This window comes from Hemitrygon akajei, chromosome 18, assembly GCF_048418815.1.
Source record: "Hemitrygon akajei chromosome 18, sHemAka1.3, whole genome shotgun sequence".
Classification (NCBI taxonomy): Eukaryota; Metazoa; Chordata; class Chondrichthyes; order Myliobatiformes; family Dasyatidae; genus Hemitrygon; species Hemitrygon akajei.
The window spans coordinates 65,800,698-65,824,119 of record NC_133141.1 but is presented as its reverse complement, the minus strand read 5'-3'; the positions used below and the strand labels follow the sequence as shown (position 1 = coordinate 65,824,119).

At 41.6% G+C, this 23,422-nt stretch overlaps 1 protein-coding gene across 1 annotated transcript in view; it reads right to left on the bottom strand.

Moving 5' to 3' along the window:
* The window catches only part of LOC140741498 (polycomb complex protein BMI-1-like), a 41,278-nt gene extending 18,283 nt beyond the window's left edge, over positions 1-22,995 (bottom strand). The window contains exons 1-6 of the mRNA XM_073071768.1: positions 22,828-22,995; positions 11,928-12,056; positions 6,286-6,382; positions 5,762-5,817; positions 5,623-5,673; positions 1,286-1,394 (exon numbers count right to left, since the gene is read on the bottom strand). Coding sequence (XP_072927869.1) covers positions 1,286-1,394; positions 5,623-5,673; positions 5,762-5,817; positions 6,286-6,382; positions 11,928-12,039 — 425 coding nt within the window. The 5' untranslated portion in view covers positions 12,040-12,056; positions 22,828-22,995. The remainder of the gene's footprint in view (positions 1-1,285; positions 1,395-5,622; positions 5,674-5,761; positions 5,818-6,285; positions 6,383-11,927; positions 12,057-22,827) is intronic.
* Between the last annotated feature and the right edge of the window lie 427 nt (positions 22,996-23,422).

The window sequence follows — 23,422 nt, the reverse complement described above, 5'->3', positions numbered from 1 at the left end:
GATGTTAGCATTCATTTCAAGAGGACTAGAATATAAAAACAAGATGTAATGTTGAGACTTTATGAAGTACTGGTGAGGCCTCTCTTGGAGTATTGTGAGCAGATTTGGGCCCCTTATCTTAGAAAGGATGTGCTGAAACTGGAGAGAGTTTAAAGGAGGTTCACGAAAATGATTCCAGGTTTGAACAGCTTATTACATGAAGAGCGTTTGATGGCTCTGGGCCTGTATTCACTAGAATTCAAAAGAATGAGGGGTGACCTTATTGAAACCTATCGAATCTTGATAGAGTGGATGTGGAGAGGCTGTTTCCTATGGTGGGAGAGCCTAAGACCAGAGGACAGAGCCTCAGAATAAAGGGGTGTCCTTTTAGAACAGAGATGAAGAGGAATGTCTTTAGCTAGAGTTGTCTTGATTGGTCAGGGCATGAAGGTATAAGAGGAGAAGGCAGGAGACTGGGGCTGAGAGGAAAATTGGATCAGCCATGATGAAATGGCGGAGCAGACTCGATGGGCCAAATGGACTAATTCTGCTCCTATACCTTGTGGTCTTTTCATTACATACTCTAACCCACCATATATGAATGTGTGATAATATCCAAATTTCTATGGACCTTGCTATTACTTTACAGAATAATGCGCCTATTGCATGAAATAAAAGTAGTGTATATGTTTATGTCAGTGTAAACTGTGATACAAAGCAGCATCTGTCATTAGAGATCCCCACCATCCAGGCCATGCTCTTTCTCACTGCTGCTATCAGGAAAAGGTACAGAAGCCTCAGGGCTCACACTACCAGGTTCAGGAATAATTATTACCTCTCAACCAAAAGGGATAACTTCATTTAACTTCATTTGCCCCATCATTGAGATGATACCACAACTTATGGAATCACTTTCAGCGAGTCTTCATCTCATGTTCTCAATATTTATGGCTTATTTATTTATTATTTCTTTCTGATTGTATTTGCACAGTTTGTTGTCCTTTGCAGACTGGTTGTATTCCCAAGTTGGTGCGGTCTTTCATTGATTCTATTATGGTTATTATTCTATTATGGATTTATTGAGTATGCCTGCAAGAACATGAATTTCAGGGTTGTATATGGTATATATATATCTATAGTACACACACACACACACATATATATATATGTGTGTGTGTGTGTACTTTGATATTAATTCACTTTGAACTTTGAATTTTAAATTCATAGTTACTCCCAAAGATTAAAAAGAGAAGGAAATTCCAATTAATAGGAATAATGTTTAGTCAGGAAGTACAAATAAACTTACTTGTTGCCTTCATAAAATTCTAAGGACAAACTGATGATTTCATCATCTGTGATAATTCTTTTCTCTTCTTCTGTAACTTCCCCACGGTCTTCATTTGAACCATTTGTGACTGTTTGGGAAGAAGAAGAAATTGTTGTACTCAGTTACATCCTTGAATTAATGCTTGCAAAACATAAATGCCCACAACATTTCCATCAGCTGACCTCACTTTCAGAACTTGAAGCTCGAGACAAAGATTCTTGAAATTGATTAAGAACTCAATGTAATAAAAACAGAAATCGCTGGAAAAGTTCACTTATGGAGAAAGAAACAGAGTTCTCAGGGAGAAATTGCTTGGGAAACTGAACTGTCTGAAGGTAGATTAAGTCACCTGGACCAGATGAAGTACACCTCAGGGATCTGGAAGAGGTAGCTGAAGAGATTGTGAAGGCTTTAGTAATAATCTTTCAAGAATCAATGGATTCTGGCAGGTTCCGGAGGACTAGAAAAATGCAAATGTCACTCTAGCTTTCAAGAAGGGAAGGAGGCAGAAGGAAATCATAGACCAGTTAGCCTGACCTCAGTGGTTGGGAAGAGTTGTTGGAGTCGATGGTTAAGGATGAGGTCTCAAGGTTCTTGGAGGTACATGATAAAATAGGCCAAAGTCAGCATGGTTTCCCTAAGGGAAAATCTTTCCTGACAAATCTGTTGGAATTCTTTGAGGAAATATCAAGCAGGATAGACAAAGCAGAATCAGTGGATGTTGGGTACTTGGATTTTCAGAAGGCCTTTGACAAGGTGCCGCACATGATACTGCTTAGCAAGAAAAGAGCCCATGGAATTACAGGAAACATTCTAGCATGGATAGATGATGGGCTCCTTGGCAAGAGGCAGAGTGGGAATAAATGGAACCTTTTTTGATTGGCTGTCAGTGACTAGTGGTGTTTCACGGCAGTCTGTTGGGCCTGCTTCCTTTTACATTATATGTCAATGATTTGGATGATGAAATTGATGGCTGTATGGCCAATTTTGTGGATAATTCTAAGATAGGTGGAGGGGTAGGTAGTGTTGAAGAAACAGGGAGGCTGCAGAAGAGACAGGTTAGGAGAATGGGCAAAAAAGTGGCAGAAGGAATACAGTGTCAGGAAGTATATGGTCATGCACTGGTAGAAGGAATAAAAGCATAGAGTATTTTTTAAACAGGCCAAAAATTCAAAAGTAAGAGGTGCAAAGGGACTTGGGAGTCCTCATGCAGGTGCAAATGCAATGTGAGTATTTATTTCACGAGGACTAGAATATAAAAGCAAGAATGTAATGTTGAGGCTTTATAAAGCATTAGTGAGGCCTCACTTGGGAGCACTGGGAGTAGTTTTGGACCCCGTATCAAAGAGAGGATGTGCTGGGATTGGAGAGGGCTCAGAGGAGATTCACAAGGATGATTCCAGGAATGAAAGGGAATGCTTGATGGCTCTGGGTCTGTATTCACTGGAATTTAGAAGAATGCGGGGAGTTCTCATTGAAGCCTATTGAAAGGCCTAGTTAGAGTAGATGTGGGGAGAATGCTTCCTATGAGGGGTGGGGGCAGGGAGAGTCTAGGACCAGAGGGCACAGCCTCAGAATAGAGGGATGTTCATTCAGAATGGAGGAATTTCTTTATCCAGAGGGTGGTGAACCTGTGGAATTCGTTGTCACAGGTGGGTGCATTTAAGGTTCTTGATTATTCAGGGCATGAAAGGTTGCAGAGAGAAGGCAAGAGACTGTGGTTCGAAGGGAAAATAGATCAGTCATGATGAAATTGCAGAATAGACTCGATGAGCTAAATGGCCTAATTCTGCTTCTTTCTCTTATAGTCTTAATGTTTCAGGTTAACAACCCTTCATCAATGCTTGATGAACATTTCAAGCACTTTCTGTTATTTCAATTGTCCAGCATTTTTATTTTATTTTCCAGTAACTAGACAATATTCAATACTCTAATTCTTCTTTACAGAATTCTGTTCTAGATTTCAGTTTGCAAGGCAGTCAACATAATCAAAAACCACACCCAACCCAGGCATTCTCTTTTCTTCCTTCTCCCTTTGGACAGAAGGTACAAAACCACCAGGCCCCAAGGACAACATCTATCCCACTGCTATAAAAGGATTAAACTGTCTCCTAGTACAATAAAATGAACTCTTGACCTAACAATCTCCCTGTTAAGGCCTTACACCTTACTGTTTGCTTGCATTGCACTTTCTCTGCAACTGAAAGACTTAATTCTTCATTATATATTTATTTTATTTTTTAGAGATACACTGTGGAATAGGTCCTTATGGGCCATCAAGCCGTCCAGCAGCCCACCAATTTAACCTCTAGCCGAATCACAGGACAACTTACAATGATAATTTCCATACTAAATTGAATTGAACTGACTTTATTACTTACATCCTTCATATACATGAGGAGTAAAAATATTTATGTTACATCTCCATCTAAATGTGCAATGTGCATTTTATAGTAACTTATACTAAACAGTATGTACAACAGGACAGTCAATATAACATAGAAATACAGTTGTGTCAGCATGAATCAATCAGTCTGTTGGCCTGGTGAAAGAAGCTGTCCCGGAGTCTGTTAGTCCCGGCTTTTATGCTGCGGTACCACTTTCCGGATGGTAGCAGCTGGAATAGATTGAGGTTGTGGTGGCTCAGGTCTCCAGTGATCCTTCGGGCCCTTTTTACACACCTGTCTTTGTAAATGTCCTGAATAGTGAGATGTTCACAACTACAGATGCGCTGGGCTGGCCGCACCACTCTCTGCAGAGTCCTGCGATTTTGGGAAGTACAGTTCCCGTACCAGGCAGTGATGCAGCCTGTCAGGATGCTCTCAATTGTGCCCCTGTAGAAAGTTATTAGGATTTAGGGGCCCATACCAAACTTCTTCAACTGTCTAAGGTGAAAGAGGTGCTGTTGTGCCTTTTACACCACACAGCCGGTATGTACAGACCACGTGAGATCCTCGGTGATGTGGATGCTGAGGAACTTAAAGCTGTTTACCCTCTCAACCCCAGATCCATTGATGTCAATAGGGATTAGCCTGTCTCCATTCCTCCTGTAGTCCACAACCAGCTCCTTTATTTTTGCGACATTGAGGGAGAGGTTGTTTTCTTGACACCACTGTGTCAGGGTGATGACTTCTCTGTAGGCTGCCTCATTATTATTTGAGATTAGACAATCAGTGTAGTATCATCAGCAAATTTAATTAGCAGATTAGAGCTGTGGGTGGCGACACAGTCATGGGTATACGGAGAGTAAAGGAGGGGGCTTAGGACACAGCCCTGAGGAGTTCCTGTTTTGAGGGTCAAAGGGGCAGAGGTGACAGTGTATTTCTTTGGACTGTGGGAGGAAACCAGAGCAGTTGGAGGAAACCCACATGCACAGAGGAAGAACATACAGAGGATGCCAGAAATGAACTCGAACTCTGACATGCCTAGCTGTAATAGTGTCATACTAACTGCTTCACTACTGTGATGCCATTTTGTTATTGTTTCTCGGTATATTGCCTCAATGTATTGATGTGATGAAATAATGGCACGCAAATCAAAGTTTTTCACTGTAGCTCAGTACATGTGACAGTAAGAAACCAATTTACCAATTTTTAGTTTAGTCTCCTGCAGAGTCTCAACTAGAAACATCAAATTACATCTTGTGCCTCCATAGATACTGCTTGACACATGGTGTTCTTCTGAAATAGTTTTTTTATATAGTGTAGTTTAATGATTTAAGTCCCTGATAATCATTGGAATAAGTACTTTATCTATTTATTTATTTAATTGACATACAACACAAAATAGGCCCTTCGAGCCATGCCACCCAGCAATTCCCCTGATTTAATCCTAGCATAATCAGAGACAATTTACATTGACCAATTAACCTACCAACCCATACGTCTCTGGCACACCCACACAGTTACAGGGAGAATGTATTATCTCCTTAAAGTCAGCAGAGGGAATTGAACCCAGGTTTGCCTGTATTGTAAAGCATTGTGCTAACCACAATGCTACTGTGCCACATAGTCAAATTATGTTTCGTTTTACATTAAATATTTTAAACCATGGGCACAATAATTAGACAGAAAAGTACCTGGAAACTTTGAAAAGGAAATACAAAGAAAATTTGAGTGAAGCATTAACCCATGAATTAAACCAGGTGCTGTCACATTCATGTTATATTCAAAATTCAGAAAATCCTGTTAACATTTATGAGTGGCGATGTTTTTTGATTTATTCCGATGACTAAAGGGAGAGACAGGTTTGTCCACAACAACACACTATCATGTTTGCAGGAACCATTAATCCTCTATTTCCATATAAACATTTACCATCTGCTGAGGGATGGGCTGCGTAGAAGTCCCTCCGCCTCTTCATCTCATCTGCAAAATAAGCAAAAGGTTCAGGTCTGAAATGTCTTTAATGGCCTGTTTAATAAAAAAAGGCAACTACTGACCAGACTTCTCCTACCTTTGAAAAGTCCTGGAACTAATTTATAGACGATATCTTGTAATGTTTTGTCAGCCCTGGGGGAAGAAAGAAGGAACAAGTTGTTCTAAGGACATAGAAAGTAGTTCCAAGGCACATCAATACTTGGCTGTAAGATAAACAATGTCAGGCCAAACCTACTAATCCAGTTTTGAAACTGAAGGAAATTAAGTCATATTTGAAGATTTTAAATTATTAAAAGGGGTTGTGGAAGAGAAAAAATATTTATTTATTTAGAGATAGAGCGTGAAATAAGCCCTTCTGGCCCAATGAGCCCCACCGCCCAGCTACCCATCGATTTAACCCTAGCCTAATCAAAGGACAATTTACAATTACCAATTTAACCTACTAACCAGTACATCTTTGGACTGTGGAAGGAAACCAGAGCACCCATTAAAATGACCTGAAAATGTTACCAATGTTAGAAATGTTTTGATAAGAAAAACATTTGACAAGAGGCCACCCCACTTCCCTACATCCACACATTAACTGGCACCAGAACTCACCGAATGCTAAGGAGGGGTCTAGTTTTGTGCACCTGCACATCACAGATAGGACAATATTTGTTGGTCTCCAAGTAGCGAACAATACAAGTTTTACAAACTGCAATGGTTTAGACAAAAAAGTAGAGAAACATGTTAGATATGCATCTTTACAAACATGACCAAAGTTTTACAAACTGCAAGGATTTAGACAAAAAAAATTAAAGCTATGTTTTAGATATGCAGCTTTATAACCAGTACCATAGCAAATATATCAGAACCAGGAAATTTGTTGTTTAGCGGCAGCAGGACTGTGCAATACATAATAACTAAAACTATTAATTACAATAAAAATATACATACAGTACTGTACAAAAGCCTTAGGCACATGTAAAAAAATCTGTAAAGCAAAGATGCTTTCAAAAATAATGAAATGAAAAATTTCTAAATTCTCTTAGGTACACTGTCATGCAGCTTTATAAGAAAATCAGCTGGTAGGTTGTTCCAAGCACTTTGGAGAACTTGCCACAGTCCTTCTGCAGACTTTGGCTATCTCGTTTGCATCTGCCTCTCCGGGTAATCCCAGGCAGCCTCGGTGATGTTGAGATCACGACTCCGTGGAGGGCATACTATCTGAAACCAGCAATAGGGTACCCAACCCAAACCAAGCCAATAGGGTACTGTATATATTAAATTAAATTAGTGCAAATAGAGAGCAAAAAAAAATAGTGAAGTAGTGTACATGGGCTCATTGTCCATTCAGAAATCTGCTGATAAAGGGAAAGAAGTTGTTCCTGTGAACATTATGTGTGTGTTTTCAGGCTCCTGGACCTCCTCCTTGATGATAGCAATGAGAGGAGAGTATGTCCTTGGTGATGAGTGTCCTTAATGATAGATGCCGCCTTTTGAAGATGTCCTCGATGCTAGTGCCGATGATGGAGCTCACTGAGAACGCAACTTCCTGCAGCTTTTTCGGATCCCGTACAGAGCCACCTCCATACCAGGTGGTGATGCAACCAGTTAGAACGCTCTCCACGGTACATCTGTAGAAATTTGCTGGAGTCTTTGGTGACATACGAAGTCTCCTCAAACTCCTAATGAAATATAGCCTCTATCAAGCCTTCTTTGTAATATAATTTTTAATTTTTATTCTATTGGCTAATAATAATTTTACTTTTTTGCCAGGTTTCAAATAAAACTTCCTAACAAGTTCACAACCGTGGTTTCATTGAGTAATTGGTTAGCAAATTTTGAACTCTTTTTGAGCAATGGTTTGAATTCTTGTATTTAAGATGGCCATTCGTCCAAGGGTTTCTGACAAAAAAAACTATGTCCATGTGATTGAAAGGAAACACTACTTTGGATGTTTTGAAGTGTTCAGAAACAGCTAAAGATGTGTTTAGTTCATATAGAGAACATTCACTCTTAATGAGCTTGGAGGCAGAGTTTGTTATTCAGGACTTGAAGCCTATCACATCACTTGTCCATGCTCAAAACTAGTCAGTTTCTTAAGTCCATCAAACCACCTTAACTCTTTAAACCTTAAATTTGCCTCACAACCTTCCACGGTTTGGAATTTTCTATTTAAGGCCACTTTTGCTCGCTACTTCAAGGAAGTTAGTGTTTCAAATAGTTACTACTCTTAAAACCTTCAACTAATAAAACTAAATGTTTTCGATGGAGGGATAATTATTAAATCAAGAGGTCTTTAGTTCTTTAAGTTTCAGGTACACTAAGTGAGCTCTTTTTTCCTAACTACACTAAATACGATTGCTGTGACAGGCAATAAATGTGCAGTCTGCTATCAATATTCATTATGAAATATGACACGTGAACAGCCTATTCTCCTTCATGGCCATCAGTAAACTCAATCCGGTAACACGTCGTGGAAAGTCACATGATCACACGCCGTCATGACAACCCTATGCAGACCACTAAACTCTGGTGTCTGCAGAGACAAAGAAAACCAGTCCAGCCTTCAAGTTAGGTTTTGCTGTCACATAATTGACATCACTTCGACTTCCAAAAACAAAGTCATCCTTTCGCAACACACTAAATCAAGACTTCATGAAATGCAGATCATTTGGAATCTAAACAGGAGTGAACAGAGAATACATTTGCAAATATTGCAAGGTGAAGAATCTCTGAATATGGAAGAAACCATGGATCTTAAAACAAATCTTGTATGGTGAGTAAAGTAGTTTTGCATGGACTTTATAAAGTGCATGAAAGATATTATAAACCCTTAATAGAATTAGAACCAAACTTTGTAAGTATTATTGCTCTCTCATGCCAACATTAAACTTAAACAAAAAACTAGCAATTTACAGAATTTATCCAGACACACAAGATAGCTAGTCGAGGAGCATCTTACATTTTTGCTGGCAAAATACAATATTTACAATGTGAAAGGAGCGTTATAATTCACTTTTCAAAACCCTGAATCATTTCATTTGGATGGTTCTGACTGATCGTTGTCTGCAAACAAATTAAGGGGAGGGGAATTGAAAAAAATGAGAGATTACAGGAAGAAAAATGATCTACCTCTCTGTGGGGAAAAAACTTACTAAATCCTCATGACTTTCCAGAGTTTGGTAGCAAGTAAATAACTTGAAAAATGAAAGTCGCATGTGCATTATAAAGAAATATTAAGCGGGCCTGCTTGCAAATAGTACGGTCTGTAGAGATTGTCAGGAGGGATTCATCTGATTTCAGAGCTGGTTGCTTTATCTAGAGGACGGAGCAGATAGAAGTGTTTGCAGTGGTGTAATTTAAGCATTTTTCATTATTTTTACGCAGAAAACTTGGCTTTGGCGAGTTATTTCAAACCTGTAACTTTAATTTGCAATTGAAATTGTTTACACAGACATGCGGTCAGATACTTGACTCAAGCTTCGAGCCTGTAACCTAATTCTAAGGTTCAGAGAGTAAAGGGAAATTCATTGATTTCAGTAAAGGTGTTGGTTCCGCTGTTTCATGTAGGAAATACTAGACATTTGATATTGATCACAAGCGCATAACACAGTTGAGAAATTGACTGTATATTAATTATTTGGAATACTGTCACACGACAGCAAATCTATTGAAATTTAATTAAATGGAGAATAGTATGCTTTAGATATATTGGAAAAATAAGGCTATTGATTTTGAATCACATGTCATTAAATGATGGAAATTGATTTATCAAACTGGATCTAACATAATAACCCAATGAAAAGTCTCCCAACTAACTTCCCAAAATAGACCAAATAATTTCAAAGGTCATCTCAAATATTAAATTTCTTTCTCTTATAATGTAACTTTCTGCGATAATTTTGTTACTCAAGCTTCCTTCTTGAACTACTCTATTCAGTGATAAAACTCTTTGGAATCCACGTTGCCATGTATGATGTAGTCTTGTGGCATGGTTACTTTAATTGTATCTATATATCATTTCCCACTGATTACTGGGAGTTTGCTTCCAATAATCAAAATGGTCTTGAGTGATTAGAGGCATATTTTAAATAACATAGGTATAACAAAATAAATGTTCAAATGAACAGTGCAACGGAATGACCTGGCAACAAAATGACACTACTTTCAGAATACAATTTCATGATCATCACATACTTAACATGCATTACTCCTGTCAGTATTACAAGTAACACGTACAAAATGCTGTTGGAACTCGGCAGGTCAGGCAGCTTCTATAGAAAGGGATAAAGTATGGATGCTGAATGAAGGGCCTCAGCTGGAAATGTTGAGTAATTATTCCTTTCCATTGATGCTGCCTGACCTGCCGAGTTCCTCCAGCATTTTGGGTGTGTTACTCTGGATTTCCAGCATCTACAGAATCTCATCTGTTTATGTCAGTATAATAATCATACATACAGAATGTAAGTTTTTCATTGCACCTGTACTTGTGCATACCAAGAAATTTTGAAATCTGGAAAATCCCAAATGCAGTGTAAATTTAAAATACACAAGTGTGATGTCATCTAGTTTTGATATTGTAAAAATTTAATAGTTCAAATGAATACATGCGATTAACAATGTCTTTTGATTAACTGGTGATGGGAACAACTTTATAGTAACAGCTTTACATTTTGTCTGTAATTCGTACTTTGGATGGATAGAAACACACAAACGTTGTTACCTTGTTGGAGAAGGGGAGGTTTGCGAGGGTTTTAGCATAATGAAAGGATTACCACGACCTCAGCAATAAGCCAAACAAAGCTCCAGCTGTTCCGACACGTCACATGAACCGTCAGATTGTGTTACATCCTCTTCTCCTACCTAGGTGGACATTGTAGTTTCATCTTAGATATCTGCATCATTCGTGGCCACTGGGGTAAATTTCGAGCGACAGCCGAAGATCAACGATAAAGGAATATTATGGGTATACTGGGCGACGTTAAACACCTGATCCCACTTCTGAAACTCTCAGTACGGGTGCAAGGGTCGCTCCTACTAAGGTGACTGGGTGGGGGAGTGCAAAACTCTGTAGCTCCCATCTGCTTCAACATTCGCAGGCCACTGATATATGTGTAGTGACAACAAAGACATCTAATGATTTTAAAGAAAGCGGGTGTAGGAAGACAAGGCACCTCCACCAAAACAAAACTGGTATATTGCAACATAATTCCCAGTGCAAGCCAGTAATTTTGTACTTACTAACTTTATCAAAATATGCAAGCTGATTTGAGTCCATTAGCTGTGTAAGATAAATAAATCTAGTAATACTACACTTTTCCAACTGCTCTTCATTCAGTTAATTATCACTGTCTGTGAAGGAGATTTCTTTAAACTAAATGTGGAAATCATTCCGTCTTAATATGCGAGCTACTTTGGTCAATTAGCTGTGCAAGATAAATAAATCTAGTAATTTTACTTCCGCAGCCACGCCTCACTCAGTTAATTATCACTCTCCATGGGGGGGGGGGGGGCCGCGGGGCAACTTCTTTAAATAAAATGTGAAAATCATGATATTTTAATATGCCAGTTGATTTGAGTCTATTAGCTGTGGAAGATAATAATTCTAAATGTGCCAGCCTGATAAACATAAGAGATTCTGCAGATGTTGGAAATCCAGAGTAGTACATACAAAATGCTGGAGGAACTCAGCAAGTGAACTCTGCCATGGACAGTCCCATGGCTGTGAAAGGAGGCGGTTGGGCATGGGGCTAGCAACCCCATCCCATTAAAAAAGGAACAGAAGCTCCAAAGACCTCATCCCTGGAAGAGGAAGGAACTTCACCTAGAAGACATATGAAGTCATATGGTGAAAGCGGAAGCCACAGGGATGATCGACCTTCAGCCCAGGACACAGACTCTGAGTTGCTGGCCACTGCCAATACCCCAGTACAGGCTTAAGAAGAAGAGCAACTCAGCAAGTCAAGCAGCATTTATGGATAGGAATAAACAGTCGACATTTTGGCCTCTGTTGAGTCTGAGGACCTGAGCCTGAGTTCCTCCAGTATCTTATTAGCGTTACTTAAGATAGCATGCACTCTGATTGCAAAACAAAATATGAATCATAACTTTACAAAGAATTAAACTGCTGTAAGTATGATTAAGAAAGTTTTTTAAAGAATGAAGTGAAGCTTTAACAGCTGATAAGCCAACTGTTAGAGGAGAAATTGGTGTTACTTAGGTTTACATAAAAGCGCACGTTGAAATAAACTCACATGAGTGTAGACATTCAATGATTGTTGTGGCGTCTATAAAATATCCCCCGCACAGGGCACACATCAGATGAGGATTCAGCTCTGTAATTTTGATCCGAGTAGTTCGGTGCATTTTAGATGCAGTGGACTCTAGAGAGATAAGAAAGTAGCTTAAGTGACGCATTGATTTCTGGTTGATACAGTTCATGTACAAGTCTGGTAACAGTATTGAAAGGGTTCATCAAGGCAACAATCTTCCCGGGTCAACTTCACATTGACTTCACTGATAATTTCGATACAACAGAAATTTCTGAATTCCTAGCTTTGTTGAATAGAGAACGGGGATTGATTTAGAAAGCCTGGCTGTGAGGTCCCTCAAAAGGATGAACGAAATTAATTACAATGAACTTTTTTTTGCTTCCCTAAAAGCGAAACAATCTTACGCTGTGTGGGAAAGCGATGCCGCCGGTTGCCCTGCGCTAAAGCGAGATTGGGGAGAGGAGAACCTGAAATATTAACATCTTAAAACGTGTAACTTCTCAATCAACAATAAATCCCCAATACTCCATGAAACGTGCTGAATATAAGAATGCAAAAGGCAACAACATCAATGAAGACTCTGCAACTAAAGGAGCAGAATTGGGCCATTCGGCTCCTTGAGTCTGCTCCACCATTCCCTCAAGGCTGATTTATTATCCCTCTCAACCCCATTCTCCTGCCTTCATCCGGGTAACTTTTGACGCCCTAACTAATCAAGAACCTTTCAACCTCCGCCTTAAATATACATAATGACTTGGCCTCCGCAGCCGTCTACGGCAATGAATTCCGTAGATTCACCAACCCCTGACAAAATAAATTCTTTCTCATTCTGTTCTAAAGGGACATCCTTATATTCTGAGGTCGTGCTCTCTAGATCTAGACTTCCCCATTATAGGAAACACCTTTTCCACGTCCACTCTATATAGGGCTTTCAATATTCGATCGATTTCAATGAGTTTCCCCCTCATTCTTCTAAACTCGAGCGAGTACAGGTCCAGAGCCACCGAACGCATCTCATACGTTAACCCTTTCATTCCCGGGCTCGTTCTCGTGAACCTCGTATTCGTGAACGAATATTATGCTCCTTCTTAAATGAAAACAAAAAATGTTGGAAATACTGGGCGGTTAAAGGTAGCATCTGCTTAACGTCTCAGGTGATTTCCACCACGTTTTCTGAGATAATTTCTCAAGCAGAAGCATGTCACGCGTGTAATCTGCTGAAAGCTCAGTTTACAGTCCATTGAGACAACGCAAAGAGCAAGTGAGAATGCCAGAAAGCCCACGTTTAATACAAAAGGCGCTTCTCTGCTCGCCTTCGAGTTCAGCAAAAAAAAAAGGAACGGTCCCTTTCAAAAACTTCAAACCTCACATCCATCATTTTTAGGAGGGTTTTTGGGTTAATTTGGGAATCATTTGCGTTACATTTTGCAATAGAAAAACATTTAAGTATTACAGCTGGTGAATTTGTGCCTCTGGTTTGGTAGGTTGATGACCGCATCCAATTTCATTGTCCGAAATCTAATGAACCATGTTTTCCATTGCCAAGATATTTTGGTGCTATGGATCTATCTTACAGAAACGCCAATTGCTGAGTGATAGAAAAAAAAGTTTTGTGTATCTTCTTTTAAAAAATATTACAAGGTACTTATTAAAAAGTGAATAACAAGGCTTGTTTGACCTGTACTTGGAAAGTAAGCTATTTATTTCCTTTATTTCTATGTAGTTTTTTACATTAGGCTTGTGAAAGATCATCCCACGGAGGGAAACAGATTGCCAGACTTAGATCAAACCTTTCCTCTGGTCTGGTGTTTCCCATCCACTATATATACCAGCTTTACCTCAAATGTAGCTTCAGATATAGACGCGGTTACCAAGCAACAGGGTATAAATAGCTGTGTGTGTGTGTTATCCACTCCTGTACGTAAGCATATTTCTCAAACACTTCATTGCAGAAAGTCAGGGATTAGCCACTTACGCCTCCTACAAAACTCGGACTCCACTACTTGCTGTTCAATCTACTCGTGCAGGTTGGTCTTCTAATCAACTCTTAGAAGGGAAATTACTGCGTGACACTCGAGTGCAGTCTAACTTCAACACGTGACCACAATAATTTCTGACCATAGACGTAAAGCTGAGAAGTACAGAAGTCGTTACTCTAATATTTAGTACGTGGATTATTATTCGTTCAGAAATTATAGCATAGCCATGGCTTGTCCTTATTCATTCCCGAGCTTCGGGTGCATCCTTTAGCAGAGGATGTACCGAGTGATACAGAGAATAACGCGGTCTCCGTTAGCAAAATGACAAATAAGAACTCCCACCTACCCCCACCCCTTCCAGCCTTCCGTCTTCTTAAGTCTAAATCGAAAGTTGCTGATGGTTCCTGCAGGCAAACTGTTTATAAATGGGAACCCTGCCACTTCCCTTCTACACAACGACTAATATAAGTTCACCGGAGAGGCGCCGTTATTATAGACTGCTCCACTGCAGCCCGGCATGTTTACATGGAATCGCCACTGTATTACAGACAGCGGGTAAGAGGAGACAATGTTCCCTTATTAAGGCCATGTTATAGTTTTAAAATGCCCTTGTTTTTACTCGATTACCATGTCAATTCCATATTAATCGATCAATTTCGGGACAGGGGGTAAAGGATTGTGGCAAAATACTGGTGAGGCAAAACGAATTATAAATATTCACCAGTCGAGTACGTAGTTGAGAATGAGCGTTGGTCACACATCCCTCTCTCTCTCAGACACACACACACACACACACACACACACACACACACACACACACACACACACACACACACACACACACACACACACACACACACAGAGTATGAAACTGCATTGGGAGGCAAAGGAGGGCGCTGGTAGTTATAGCTTCTGGGGCCATACGAAATAGTCTACCAGCTCTTTATGAAATAAAAGATCTTTGTCTTTGACCAGTACGAGGAACAGGTTCGCAAATTATTTTGACTCGGATATATTGCGGAACGCATCACTGGCACCAGCCACCCTGTCATCAAGGACAAATACAGAAAGGTGCCGTAAAAAGGTCAGTAACATCATGAAGGATCCCACCCACTCTGCTGATGAACTATTTGACCCACTCCCATCAGGGAGGAGGCTATGTCGCATCCATGACAGGGCCACCGGACTCAGAAACAGGTAATTTCCCCAAGCAGTAAATCTGATCAACACCTCCACTCACTAACCCACCCACCAACCACCACCTTTATCATTTGTTGTCTGAGTCACCTGATGTACAGACACTCCTGTGCCTAGCATCACTTTATGGACATATAATCTATGTATATAAGCTATCTTATGTATTCATATTTGCTGTGTTTTTAGTATTGTGCTCTTTGTCTTATTTTTTTGTGCTGCATCAGATGAGGGGTATAAACTATTTTATTCTTACTCTTGTGTACTGAAAATGCCATTAAACAATCTTGAATCTTGAAATAAAACATGCATGCACATAAAAGCTCAGGAGACCCAAACTCTTATCGGTATACCTACCCCAACTTATTGTGTACGGCTTTTCCCATCCAACAATGTCAGTTTCTCCACTAACATTACTGCGTGGCCTTTAACGTCAGCTGCGGGTCATACATGTGCTGGGACATACATAACATGGATGGTTACTTGTATAGACAGCAGGACACGTTGGTGGTTTTGAGGTCGGTATCGTGACCCCGATGGCATGACTGTACATTCCGATCGCAAAGGAAGGATCAGCCACAATTTTGCTCAGGTTAGTACAGGGTTTGGGTAATCACCAGCTCGCTAGGCTGGGCCTCCAAGCTACCGAGTGGAGTAAACATCTGTTAAACTGTGAATGCGACACTCGTGTCCGCATTATTGGAATTGTCTTAATCCCGCCGCACGTCTGATCTGTGCCTCCTGTATAGCACATGCTCACAGTTTTCCAGCAGACTGCTGACGCAGATTAATTACAAATAGCGAGTCAATCTCTTGTTCCCTTTGCACATTCTCTCTCTTTCACACACACACACACACACACACACACACACACACACACACACACACACACACACACACACACACACACACACACACATACACTCACTCACTCTCTCTCTCTCTCTCTCACACACACACACACACACACACACAGAGATCCATACAAAATGAGATAAATGATCCAATGAACATTTAACATGCAATTTATGATGCAACCTATTACGCGGGGGTCACACATGTTAATAACGTGTTGAAAATACTCCTTCGCGTCGCGGCAGCGCGTGAAATATTCACCACGCGACATAATAACGTCTTTGCATTGAATTAGCCCGAGCGCAGTCCTTCCCGTATATTTTGTAAAGCAATATAACCCTGTGCATGTAGAGACGTGGACAACGGCTACTGAGCCTACTTCTGGTTACTATAGCGACCGTCGTTACACTTCTGAAGATTTCCCCACTCCACGCTCTCCCCGCGGAAAAAAATCTGTACATACAGTTAACAAGCGATAGTGTAGAAACCCATCAGCCATACCTGAAAATTAAACCCAGCTCTGCGAAATCCATTTTAGATATTGGCGTATGTTTCAGCCAAGATATCAATTAGTTTAAAGGATTACCAGCAACCGGACTGTCAGCGTTTGACTGTGAACCCCCTGCGTCTACGTGTGCTTGAGTACACGTTTCTTTGTAAGGTATTTTGAAATCGGGATCCTGTGTTGTGATTAAGTGTTTGGGCGTGAGACGTGTGCATGTGGAGCCTGAGCTAATGGGAGAGTTTGCAGTGATTGTGTGTGTGTTGTCATGAATGTGCAATGGATGGGCGTATGAGGACATGTATGCTTGGAGACTATTGAATAAAAAGGCTATTGAACGAACCCTAAACGATAAGATGGACTCGACCACACAATCCATCTCTATCACAGTGCACCTCAGTGTCTGCCTGCACTGCACTGTGTCTGTAGTTCACGTCACTGCATTCTGTTATTGTTTTACCTCAATGCACTGTTGTAATGAATTGATCAGCATGGACACGTTTTTCACTGTACCTTGGCACATGTGCAAATAACAACGTTACCAATTTACTAATTGTGTGTCTATAAACGTGAGTCCATTCTTTTCTGACTGGGCATAACTGTATGTGATGGGTATGTGTGTGTGAAGTGTATTTGTACTGAGTACTTGTGTGTCTGTATGAATGTGTGTTTACCTTTATGCGTGCAGGTTTCAAACTGCAAGGGTTGGGGTCTGTTTGATCTGCAGATGGGCCCTTTCCCATGACCGACTTTACCTTTCAGAGCAGCTGAGAAAAACTGTCTCACTCCACCGGTACACTGACCAGTAGCGGGTTTGGAGATGGGACACATCAAGGTTCAAGATTGTTTAATATCATTTCTAGTACACAAGTGTAAAAGAGAACGAGACAATTGTTACTCAGGATCCGATTGCAGCACAAAAACACAATCAACTAAAGAACAACAATAAAAACCTTAAATATTAACACATAAGATAGCTTATATACATCGATTGCTTCTATGTCTATAAAGTAACAATAGGAGACTCTAACGGGAAATGTGGGTGTGGAGGAATGGGTTACTGGGTGGAGGTGTTGATCAGCCTTACTGCTTGGGGGAAGTAACTGTTATTGAGTCCGGTGGTCCGGACGTGGATGCTGCTTCTCTGTAATGCAGACATGATTAAAAAAATATGAACGCTTCACTCTGCTAAGGAATGAATTCAGACTTAGCATTCAGACACCACGAAGAGTTCAGTGATAAAGCTGGTTTTGAATCTGAAAAAAAAGCTGCAGAGGGTTGAAAATTCGGTCAAATCCATCGTGGGCTCTAGCCTCCCCATCATCGAGGACATCTTCATAAGAAGATGCTTCAAAAAGGCAGCATCCATCATTAAGGACCCCCATCACCCAGAACGTGCCCTCATCTCATTGCTACCATCAGGGAGGAGGTACAGGAGCCTGAAGGCACACACTCAGCGATTCAGGAACAGCTTCTTCCCCTCTGCCATCAGGGAGGAGGTACAGGAGCCTGAAGACACACACTCAACGATTCAGGAACAGCTTCTTCCCCTCTGCCATCCGATTTCTGAATGGACAATGAACCAACTTATGAACACTGCCTCTCCATTTCTGCTCTCTTTTTACACTGCTTATTTAATTTAGTTACATATATATTATAGATATGTCTTATTGTCATTTATAGCTTTTACTTATTGCACTGTACTGCTGCCGCTAAACAATAAATTTCAGGACATATGTAAGTCCTGACTTCTGAAAAAGTCATATTTCAGAATATAAACCTGATTCTGAAATCCAAATGCTGTATCCAGAAATGGACATAGCGCCCGGGAAATCATGACTTTTTATTATGACTTAAATCATACTCCAGAATTTGCGACAGACGTCATCGGCATGACTGTGACGCTTTAGGAAAACTGTCAACATTTGCAGTTTTATAAAGAACATTTTTCGGTCATCTATGTTTAACATCTTTCAAGTTGCTCGTTTACTTTAAAGACGGTGATAATGAAGTTATCAAATGGGAGAACCCCGGATTATATATACAGCACTTTGACAGATACAAATTACAGGTCATATGACACCCACCAAAGCCCCACCCCCTGCCACCCTCCGAGATTCCACCATTGCTACTAATTCCTCTCAAACCACCCCACACACCACCTCGCGCCCTCCCCTCAGTGATTATTGGCTATTTGATTTTGAACCAATGATGCAGGCCAGAGCGCTTCCTCTGCTTTCGCGGTGGTTTAGATTTCCCGCCTGCAGAACGCCACCATCGCCAAGAATCGGCTGTAAATACGAATTGCTTGGTCTAACAAAAAGATGCCAAGCGCCACTGGAAGATTTTACTCTCAAACACCAGCTGGGGGAAATAAAACTCGTCGCTGTAAAATTGGTCGACAGTTCCCCCATCTACCTGAGTAATAGCGAGGAGAGGAGGTAAAATCACGCAATGTTTCAGAACCCCTCCATCACATGTATCGTCTACGGAGTCGTAAAAATTTAAGTCTATCTCCAAGTGTTTGGACTTCACAATAATACGATTAAAATCCATGAATGTAGCAATAATATTACAGGGCAGAACTGGAACTTAAACACCGTTCGCAGATATTTTAGATACAAACGCATTGTTCAATGAATTTTATAGAAGTTCATTGCCTAACCGTTTTGCTTTAAAAGGTCACCTATGCTGCTGATTACTGTAGCGCGAATGCCCAACAGTTGTATCGATAAGGGGTAGAGGAACAGAACTCAAATCTGTGTATTGCGGTTCATCCAAGTAAACAATGCGGGCCTGTGACGTAAATGATACCAGCCCGGAATTCAGTGCAGACGATTGGAGATATTAAACAGCTCTTCGTAACAAAAGGAATTATGAAATAAATAGTAGTAAAGAAACTCGGTGTTTGTCAATTTTAAGATGTCTACAGGACATGAGGTTTTACATTGTAAGACTACTTATTGTTCCCACAGCAGTTCAGATCTAGACTAAGGATTTTCTGCGGAGATGCGGGTATCTCCTCCCCCCCCACCACGCCCCCGCCAGCACATCCCTATCCTGGTCCCATTCCTATGATCCGTGAACTTGCTTTCACAGCGAGGGCAACCCAGTTTTCAAGCATGGTCTTCTTATTACTAAGCAGCCCGGCGGGATACGGGGAATCGCAGCCAATTAAACGTACTTTGCCATTGTGACTTTTAGGACAATTTTCCAAAAATCATTCGAATTGTTACCAACCTATCACTGAGATGAGCCTACTGATTGTCGATATATATATATATATACGACGACTAGATTTTTACATAAAGATGCAGAAAAGATCGCGGTTTTAATGTGTACGTTATGGTTAAAGTACCTTATGAATAAGAGATATAATTCTAGGAATGTTTAGGCATGAAATGTTTCTCGGTTGTGAGAGGCCTGCTAATGTGGTATGACTAACCAACAGAATAAATTTCTGTTGTACGGACTGCGGAATGTGCCAGAATGTAGTTAGTTTCCTTTTGACAGGCAGACGTATGATTTCATTCCGATTAGTAAAACCTAATCGAATCTAACTCATTTCCTCGCGAACACCAACCTTGTCGTTGCTTGAGGCAGTAATTAATGGTAGGAAGGATGAAAGGTGGAGTTAAAAGCAAAATGCTAGTCAACTTTCAGAGTAACCCGAGGTGACACAGATCCACGTTAAGAAATGAGTGTTGTCGGAAGCCCGTCCACCTTAAGAGGTGTAGGACAATGTGTGCGTCGGACGCCTTCAATCGGACATGGCTAGTGGAGGGGAATTTCTAATTGTCGGGGACACTTTAGTTACAGACATGATATATATTGGGGCTGTATATTTAACGGGCAGATAGTCGTGGACACGTTTAACATCTGGAAGTTGTGCAACTCGACATCTAACTGTTTTCGTGTTGGTATTCTGCTTATTGCGTTTAATTGTCGATGGGAGGGAGGACAATGAATGCCGGCGCTGTTCCCGAATTCGTTGCGTGGGCTACTTCGGCCTTTCAGTGCGGCTGCCGAGGAGGGTTGGCCGTGGAATTGACGTTCAATGGCTCCCGCAGAAAACATCGGTTGGTTACGGTGGTATATCAAGGGAAATTGCAGTGACTGGGAGCCGGATACGCTGTACACGTGATTCGGAAAGAAGACTGTGTCAAAAAGTTTGCTGTTTTTTTAAGGAAGTGTTGTATCACATGGTTTTGAGTAATGAGCTATAGGAGAGTCCTGAGCCGCTCTATATTAAACACGCGGAGCAAACTATTAACTTCCTCCAAACACTTTCCAATCGCCAACCCGTTCCTCAACACATAAACTCAGTTACCATGATCAGCTGGGGGGGGGGGGGGCGTGCGATGAAAGGGTGCTGGGGTGAATTAAAGGGGAAGGGGAGTGGGTGAGAATAACAGCAGAGACTTTCGCTTTACGGTGGACAACACAGCAACGGCCCGCAGCACCGTCAGGAAATCCACAAACTGGCCGTGTGCCCAGGAATTTTCCTCCCAGCCGCTCCCCACCTCCCGTTCGCATGTAATACTCCTAAATTGGGGCTGAGACGCGCCTCTCAATCTAATCATATATATTTAAATGATAAAGAGCGGTTCTTGTATTTCTGACCTGATTCGATTTAGTTGCGCCGAGGAGGTCAATGTGTAATTTGCAGAGAACATACACGACACGCTTCTAATATCGAGACACAAACACACCCCTCTGTACCCTCAATTTCAAACCGAAACGCCCTGATTCTCTCTTTCTCCCTCACACAAATCCACTTGCAGGTTTAATTTTTAAATCTACTCTTGTTCGAGAATTGCGACTTCAAATGATATCCACACTGCCCCAGTCTCCAGCAAGCACAAATATTCCCGTCCCTAAAACATAGAACAGTTTTCGTAACGACTTTACACAGCACTTTGATTACCTACTGTTGTTGCGACCTCGAGTGACGCTACCCAAATAAGGGAAATGGATAAAAGTTATACTGTATATGCAAGAAACGCCGAAATTATATTAGTTTTTATATCCAATGAGTTGGGTGGGATAAAACAGGCACCGACTTCGCAGCATATAAACTAGGACTAAAATAAACGCGAGTTCCATGCAGACTTTCATGTTACTGATCGTGAACAAAATGCATACTCAATTTGAAGTATCTATTTTCACAGAGAAATCCTTTACTACGATCGCGGTGAGTTTAAAACACGCTCGGGAATGCAAAGTTATCCAAACTGCTAACATCAAAGAGAATATATCCACCTCCAGTTCAAAACACACGGCACGTGCACTAAGTTTAACGCGTTTAAGTATAGTTTCGTTATAACTAACCAGAACTACAGCCCGAACTTGAGTCCGGACACAGACATAAACTTCTGGATTTGGTGCTCAGCAAACGTTTTGCCAACCCGTTCGCACATACATTTAAAAAACACTAATAAATGCAACCATCTCGTCCGTATTCACTCCCCCTGACCCGGGTAGAGATTTAATTCACCGAGCCGGGTCTCGAAAGGGGGAGGCGAACCACACAGGCTACCAAGTATTTCAAGACAGGGGCTCGGGCGAAATAAGTTCGTAAAAACGCCAGGGTCAGTGAGATTGCGACTAGACCCTGGCAGTGACAATCATTACACACTGTACTACTGGATTCTATAAAATCGTGCCGCTGGAACCTGGGACGAAGTTTTAAATCGTGCTCGATCTCAGGACGGTCGGATTTTTCTCTGCGCACGAGGCTGGCCGAGCCGAGCCGATCGGGCTTCCCAACGCTCTCCCGAGCGACCGTGAAGCAAACCGGAGCTCAAAGTAAGAGTGAACTGAAGCCAAGTATGTGACCTTTGCGGCCGCGCCGGGCCAGTTTTACTTGTCTTTGAAAAAACAGCGATTTCGAACTGCTGTTCGGTGAGAGAGTGGCTCGGGCTCACTAAACTCACCAACGTTGAAGTGGGGGCATTGAGGGAGAGAGCGAGGGAGAGAGAGAGAGACGGATCGAGCAGCTAGGAGCCTATGCTGGGCACAGACACCCAACGGCAAATTTCCAACAAATAATAGCACCGACCGCCAACTGATGGGACGGACTGGGTGGCGAAGGGGACGTCTAGGGTCAGACCGAGCGACCACAGCAAAAACAGGCAGCGAAACAACGGAGACAAGCGGCAGAAACACAATGAAAAGTAACAGATCGGTAGAATTGAATTCAAGGCAAGCGGCCATCTTGAAATGGAAACAGCGATACGATGTCAAGCAATCCCGCACCACTAATTTCGTTCGAGTAAAGACATCTGCCGGATGGTAGGCTCAGTCTCCCCGGCCGGTGGGGAAGTGGGATATTTTTTAAAGCGGTCCCTACCTGCTGATCGGGCGGCCGCCGTCTCTGGTGCCGGGAGCAGGGCGAAGAAAGAGTGTTTAGCTGAAGCTGTTACTACAGGCTCCTCGAACAAAATGGCTTTTTTTTCAGCTCCTGATCGACCGCCCCGTTTAGTCACGTGGGTTCATTCCTTCAGGGTGTCCAGAGGCAGAAATACTGACTGAGAACAGAGAGAAAGAGAGAGAGAGGGGGGGGGGCAGAGACAGAGAGAGAGATACAGTGACCGAGAAATAACAGGGTGTGTGTGTGTGAGAGAGAGAGGGAGACGCAAGTATAGACAGAGAAGGGAACTAAAGGCGCGCGGGTACACATACACAGGCACACAGACAGACAGACACATACACGCACACACAGCAAGAGAGAGGAGTGGCTCAGAAACTGTAACTGAGAACAAAAATCCCGAGGCAGACCGACAAACATAAAGAGAGACAGAGAGATCTAAAGTGGCAGCGACATAGAGCGAGCGGCAGGCCCGCTTGCTCAGAGAGAAAGACGTGAACGGGGGAGGGGGGAGATTGCGGTGGGAGGAATTGGCACCATGTTAAAAGAACAAATATTGACTTGTATTATTTTATAA